Source organism: Aegilops tauschii, chromosome 7, assembly GCF_002575655.3.
Source record: "Aegilops tauschii subsp. strangulata cultivar AL8/78 chromosome 7, Aet v6.0, whole genome shotgun sequence".
Classification (NCBI taxonomy): Eukaryota; Viridiplantae; Streptophyta; class Magnoliopsida; order Poales; family Poaceae; genus Aegilops; species Aegilops tauschii.
Genome location: NC_053041.3, coordinates 630,636,557 through 630,643,373, shown reverse-complemented (window position 1 = coordinate 630,643,373; position 6,817 = coordinate 630,636,557). Strand labels below are relative to the sequence as shown.

The window sequence follows — 6,817 nt, the reverse complement described above, 5'->3', positions numbered from 1 at the left end:
GATGCGCCAGTATGTGAGATAGCATTACAATATGTGCGGAATGGGCCTTTCGTCGAGCCTGCGCGGGAGAAGAGTCTACCGCCACAAATGCGAAATCTGCTACGTTGGTACAAGCAATTCATAACATGGGCCGACAAAGAATATATTTATGCGGATGTTACAGAGGAGCATCACACCAAACGGTACTTTGTACAAGTTCATATGAGTGAATTGTTCCAGCTGTTCAATCTGCGCGACCTCGACAAATCTATGCTGAGTTGCTACGTTCTGTAAGTGATTTATTTCTACCTCATCTCGTTCTTCATTGCCTGCACTATATATATATATTGTCCTAACTATATTGTTGCGTACGCTATTATGCAGATTGAAGATTTGGGAATGCAAAATAAGAAACATCCATGATGTTGGGTTCATTGACCCACATATCGTTAATGGACATGTGTTACAATATCACCCCGAAGACGTGGAGAAAGACTTGTACAAGTTTCTTAGAAAGCATCAACTCAAAAGTCATATTCTATTTCCTTACCATTTTGGGTGAGTGTTTCTCTCTTGTGCCCATTCTCTTTTGTTTACTCCATGCATGGTATGTCTAATCGATGAGTTATGCATGACTGTGCATGTAACGTGTCCGCAGGTTCCACCGGATTCTGCTAAATATTGAACTTCACACCTCCAGAGTTCTAATCATGGACTCTATGGATTCGGATCCAAAGCGTTGGGCCGACATGAGAAAAATGCTGCAAAAGTAATTATTTTCAATCATTTGAGCTCTATATCGATCGGTCTCTTTCGTTCATTTCCTAATATCAAGTAACTAATAACTCCCTTGTTCATTTAATTTTCTTTGCCCTGTAGGGTTTGGAGACGGTTCTCAGAAGAAATTGTCGGTGAATTCAAACATGAGCTAGATTTCAGAAGGTTAGTTAATGTGGATAAGCAGCCACCGGGGACCAATCTATGTGGATACTATGTTTGTGAGAACATCCGGAGACTAACCTCTGAGCGGAAGGCATCGGATAGCGTGCGGAACGCGACGGATAACTTGCGGAGGAGGCTTAGTCCAGAAGCTCGCTTCCGACCAATTCAAGATGAATTAGCAGGATTTTTCTTGAGGGAAGTCATCAATCCTAAAGGAGAACACTATACGGAGGACGCAGACATTTATATGCATACCCGAGATTGAAACTTGTTCGAAGTTGTATATGGTCCTCCATCCTAATTGTGTATGCAAACTTGTTCGAAGTTGTATATGGTCACCCGAGATTGAATATATAACCTCTTGAATTCTTCTTGTTTGAAATTTCATATGCATGTATATAGTATCGTAGAATATGTGTACTGAAACTTCATCAAAATTAAAACAAAACACAAAATAAAATATAAAAGAAATAAAACACTACAAATTAAAAAGAAACCAGGTTTAGGGGGGCTAAAACCCTAAACCTGCGGACGAGGCCTTTAGTCCCGGTTAGCCACGAGAACCGGGACTAAAGGTCCTCCGCCCCGACGGACCCCTGGCGGCCACGTGGACGGGCCTTTAGTCCCGGTCAGCCACGAGAACCGGGACTAAAGCCTTTAGTCGCGGTTCGTAAGTGGCGCGACTAAAGGGGGGGTCTTTAGTCGCGCATATTTAGTCCCGGTTGCACAGCTGGGACTAAAGGCTGTTGCGAACCAGGACTAAAGGGCTTTTTTCTACCAGTGGTGGCTCCTTTTGGTCCCGGTTGGTGTTACCAACCGGCACTAAAGGTCCTCCTACCTGGGCGCCCCACAGCGGCCACATGGAGCTCCTTTGGTCCCGGTTCATAAGCCAACCGGGACTAAAGGTTTTGGGCATTAGTCCCATTTGTTTTGTCCCGGTTACAGAACCGGGACTAAAGACCCTCTGGAACCGGGACTAGTACCCTGTTTTCTACTAGTGTCAGCAACAATATGTCCATAAGCTCAGCAATCTAGGTTCTAGGTCATCTCCAGAGACAATGGAAAGAACAAATGAAAAGCCCGACCGCACCACTGCATGAAGATCGGTATATTGGAAAGCTGGTGCATACCGACCGTTACCGCATGAACGTCCACTTCCAAGACGTCGTTGCAGTTAAACAGAAAGCGACATGCTGCAAATACAATTGTTCCATCATGCGTTTTGCGGATCATATCGGCCACCGCAGTACCATCTGATGTCAAAAAAGACCTGTACATCAAAAGGGCAGCCATATTTTTTGGCAGCGGTGGCAAGAACAGGCTTGGGGCATCATATTTTTGTTTTGGTTCACTCTAGGAATTCTGCAGCAGCATCTTTCGTTTAATGATATCTCCGGTGATCAATATTTCCTTTTTCCCAGAAAACAATTCTCTCTTCCCTTAACTTGCTTCCAAATACTTGAAACAGCAAAGTAAAAGAAACCAAGCCCACGAATGTGAAATCCACACATTGCAGCTACACGCTCAAAAGATTCACAAAATATGTGTATATGACCTAGCTTGTTACAGACATGTGCTTGCCATTGGAATTGAAACAAATACCAACGCAAGGTCATCCCCAACACCTGCAGAGAGCCAAGTGGAAGTTCTCACAGGCACAACCCGTGTGCTTTTAATTACCGGCTACTGTTCTGACAAGATGTATGGGTACGACGACATAAACACAGCCTTAGCGAGCCGGGGCCTACATGGTGAAGGCAGAACCAGAACAAACACATGAAAGAAGAGCCGAGAAAGCCGGACGAACGCCTGGGGTGTGAGTGCCGGTGTGCGTCTTTGTCGTCTTTGCCACGTCGAACACCTGAAAGAAGAGCAGCACGAGGTGCACCAGGTGGAGCATTACCTCAATCGACTAAGACGCAGTCTTTGAGACCAACGATCGCACATGCAAAGCTATATATATGTAATCTTGACTTAAACAGAACCCATTATCCCGCTAGATTCACCATATATAGTACGACCAACTTTCTTAAAATTAAGGCAACTAGACCAAAGTTCATGGAACACAAGGCAATAAAACTCACAAGTTTCTTCCAAAATACGAATACTATCTATATAAAGCTAACCTGGCAAAAAGATAATGCTCTAACAAGCAAGGGATCGATCTAAACCTAAACTACAAAGGCATCATGGAACATAGTCCCGATCTAGGAACTCCCTCAAAGGTTCTTCTAGCGCCTCTGTAACAGCTTCCCACCCAGCGGTTGTCGGGTAAGTCTCGTCCCAGTAGAATTTCTTGTCAGGATTCTTGCATAGGTCATAGAGACGCTCCCCTGAAGGGCTAACTTGTCCACAGTACCCAAGCTCGGTGGATGCCTCGCAGCAAGGTGTCAGCTTGCGCTTGAAATTGTTTGACCTCTCCGACCCTTCACCTGCATACACATAGTTCCAACAGATGTTGAATAAAATGCATACAGGTGAAACCAGATTTAATTTGCATCATGTGCGTGCAGACATATAAAGTACTTACCAGGGGCGTGATTGACGATGTCGGTGAAGGCAGTGTAGAGGTCCAGTATGTGGGCATTATTCTTGTTGCCCATCAGGTGTTCTATGTTCATGTTGTGCACAGTTGCGGCATAATTGGCCAGAAGGTCGCATGTCGTGTAGTTGTTCGAACTAGTCCGCAAAGGCGTGCAGCCAATGGGATGCATGTTGTTCACTAGTACCTTTCTCACACCTAGCCTCTGTAGCTTCCCCACGTTCTTTGCAATCTCTGTCGTAACATTCCCAATATAACTATCGATCTGCATGGAAGAGAAGTTACTTGGTAAGAAGATGGGTATATAGTAATTGCAGACTGGTTAGTGTTTGCAAGTTTGAGTCTACTAACTACTACTCACATCATCGAAGCTACTCAAGAAGGCATTCTCGACGTTGGCACCAGTCATGTAGTCACTGCCGGAGATGGAGACGAGAGCGACGGAGCTCTGAAGCTGTTGTTTTGAGATGACTCCAGCATTGAGTAGCCTCGTGAAAGCATTGACCTGTGTGGCAAGGGTCGGCACCTTCTTGTCCGGCACCTCGTAGACGCCAGCGCCGCCGAAAGCAAAGGTCATGCCAGATGGGTCGCAAGATAGGTGTGGCGTGAGCCTGTACGATGGAGGGGCTTCACTGAGGCCCAAGATCCTTGCTGCAAGGGAAATAAATCAATAAATATGAAGGATTATTTTCAGTACAACACATATAATATTGTAAGGGTCGGAACTAAATTATCTAGAGCGTTGATATGATGGATTATTTTGAATGGTCTTAGATATAAGGTTGTACGCACGTGCTCAAAAATAAATTCTCTATCTAGCTAGGTACATAGAACAATAGCATATCAGTATATATCTAGCTACGTACCGATGAAGTCAGATTGAATCCAATAGTTGGAAAGGCGTCCAGTTGGAACAGGAGTCGCAGATCCACGGGAGTTGAGATAGGAGCCGTAGGGATAGCTCCATTGGCGCCATGTGTCGGTCTTTGGGAGGTTGCCGTTGTCGACGAAGCCATCGCCGAAGACGAACATGCTGGACCATTCGTTCTTTGACCCCTGATCAGCCGAAGGTGTGCCTCGAGCCTCCACACGCGCCGCTGTCACGTAGATCAATCATATCTCAGTGCATGCATGAAGAACATGACGTGGTCGAACTAACATGTATACTTGTAGATCGTGCAAGCATGGAATATCTAAAAGCTAAAGCAAGGCAGTAAGGAGTTTATGATTTGCATTACCATCCAATGCAAGGACGACGAGGAGAAGGCAGAAGACGGTCGGCATGAGCTTCATGGTTACGAGGCCCCGGGAGGCGGATCGGTATAGCTATGGGGAGCTAGATGGTTGTGGCCGTGCATGAGCCTATATAGCTATATTTATAGAAGATTTTTCTGGTCGGTAGGTAGGTACGTGTTGCACATGGAGTCAGCATTCCCACGTACGCACGCTTGTAGCTATAGCCGCGGCCAGACTAAGAATGCATGCGTCAACGTGGAGACGAAGAAACGTCTCTTGGGAGACCGATAGATAGAAGAATCGTGTGTAGCAAACTTTGAACGACAGATAGATAGAATGGTGCGTCCTACCTGTACCTGTTAATTTGAAAGTCCTACCCGGCCACCTGGATTCAGGAATCCTTGTACAAAGTCCTACCCCTGCACCTCGATTCAGGAATCGGTTGGGCCGCAACCTGGAAGTCACACCGGAGGTGCAACATAAGGAGAGACAGAGAGAGAGAGAGAGAGAGAGAGAGAGAGAGAGAGAGCTCTCCTTACCATGCGTGGTATACAATACTTTTAAGAGAATCAACAGTTATTGCGCGGTACACACACTCAGATACGTATAATTAGTACAATCATAAATACAATATGACTGTGCTATAAAAGAACATAGTGCATGCATTTTGCAATCGCTGCCGAGTAGGGCATCTTGGAGTCTGAACTACATGGATACCTTAAAATTCAAGGATGTAATGTGTTTGTTTATAAAATTTCAGAATGAAATACCTTGAATTGCGAGTTGCATGAAAAGAAACAAAATCATGGACTTTCAGAATGGATAGTACACATGATAAAAGGCCCCAGATTTGTCTTTTTTGTGTAGCTCTAATTTTAGCGTTTTTCAGCCTGAAAATCTACACACATGTACATTATGTTTCTATGTATATGTGTATTTTGTTTAGAATTACTAGCACAAATGCCCGTGCGTTGCAACGGGAGACATAGTTAATGTGTATTTACATTTAGTAAGAATTATGTGTGCGAAACACAATGATAGTTCATGCGAAATTTAATGCTCACCAAAATCCATAGACCCACACAACAACAAGTTATATATTGATTCCAAATGGACTTATAATTTGTTTATATGGAGCTATAATTCATCATCATATTCGAAGTTAAAACGAACTGGTTATCTCCGTTCCCAGCTTGAAATATTTTTCATGATGGTTGTAGAGGTGATATCGACATGTGTTGGATGGCTGGTGAGCACCAGTTGTCATCGATCCGTGCCGTTGTCACACAACATTAACAAAAAATAAAAAAATATATATAATGGAAATCCTGGAATTTTACACAAACATTTCCACAAAACAAAAATAGTAGGTAGCAAGCTCTAGAGGTCCTAAAAACATGTGTTTCAATTGTGAAAGGATGATACATATGTCATCAACTTGTAAGGAGAAGATGTACCAACTTTAGTTGACTCGGTAGCATGATATTAATATTAATAAAAACATAAATAATGAGATCACATGGTTGGTTGACATATTAATATTTTTTATGGAAGAAGACAATGAATATACATGGGCTCATTGACTTTAGTTCACTTAGAGCATCTCCAGCCGGCCCCCAGGATGCCCCCCACAAGCACTTTTTGGACGCCGGCGCCTAATTTTTCTCCCAGCCGGGACCTCAAGAGCACAAATAGCGCCGGATTGGGCCGAAATTACGCCCGGCGGTCCCAACCCAAACCCAGAAAGCTGGGGCAGCTGGGGGCGCCGGCGCTCTTTTTTGCATGCAAAACCCCCACGAGTCAGTCTCTCTCCTCACTCTCTCCTCTTTTCCTCACAACCTCTCTCCTCACTCTCTCTCTCCTCTTTTCCTCACGAACGGCGCCGGAGTCCACGCGGCGCGTCTGCGCCACCGCCTTGCTGGCGGAGCTGAGCCAGCGGCGCCGGCCACGGGCGGCCCCGAGAGCAGAGGCCATGGGCGGCCCCGGCACCGGGCGCACCGGCCCCGAGCGTCCCCGGCACCGGGCGCGCCGGCCACGGGCGGCCCCGAGCGCGGAGGCCACGGGCGGCCCCGGCACTGGGCGCACCGGCCCCGAGCGTGGCGACCACGGGTGTTCGCC

At 45.7% G+C, this 6,817-nt stretch overlaps 1 protein-coding gene across 1 annotated transcript; it reads right to left on the bottom strand.

Moving 5' to 3' along the window:
- Positions 1–3,108: 3,108 nt before the first annotated feature.
- Positions 3,109–4,756, bottom strand: LOC109754893 (GDSL esterase/lipase At3g09930-like). The gene is made up of 5 exons (XM_020313781.1): positions 4,702–4,756; positions 4,330–4,560; positions 3,825–4,114; positions 3,452–3,728; positions 3,109–3,353 (listed from the first exon to the last, which is right to left on the bottom strand). Exons 1-5 carry the CDS (start codon positions 4,754–4,756, stop codon positions 3,109–3,111), a joined length of 1,098 nt encoding a protein of 365 aa, XP_020169370.1.
- Positions 4,757–6,817: the final 2,061 nt, after the last annotated feature.

Bases quoted from the DNA above. Each gene is read 5' to 3' on its own strand.
- LOC109754893 (XM_020313781.1), bottom strand. From the start codon at position 4,756: ATGAAGCTCATGCCGACCGTCTTCTGCCTTCTCCTCGTCGTCCTTGCA. The intron at 3,729-3,824 runs GTGAGTAGTAGT...TCTTCCATGCAG, and splicing joins TCTTGAGTAGCTTCGATGAT to ATCGATAGTTATATTGGGAA. The intron at 3,354-3,451 runs GTAAGTACTTTA...ATGTGTATGCAG, and splicing joins CATCGTCAATCACGCCCCTG to GTGAAGGGTCGGAGAGGTCA.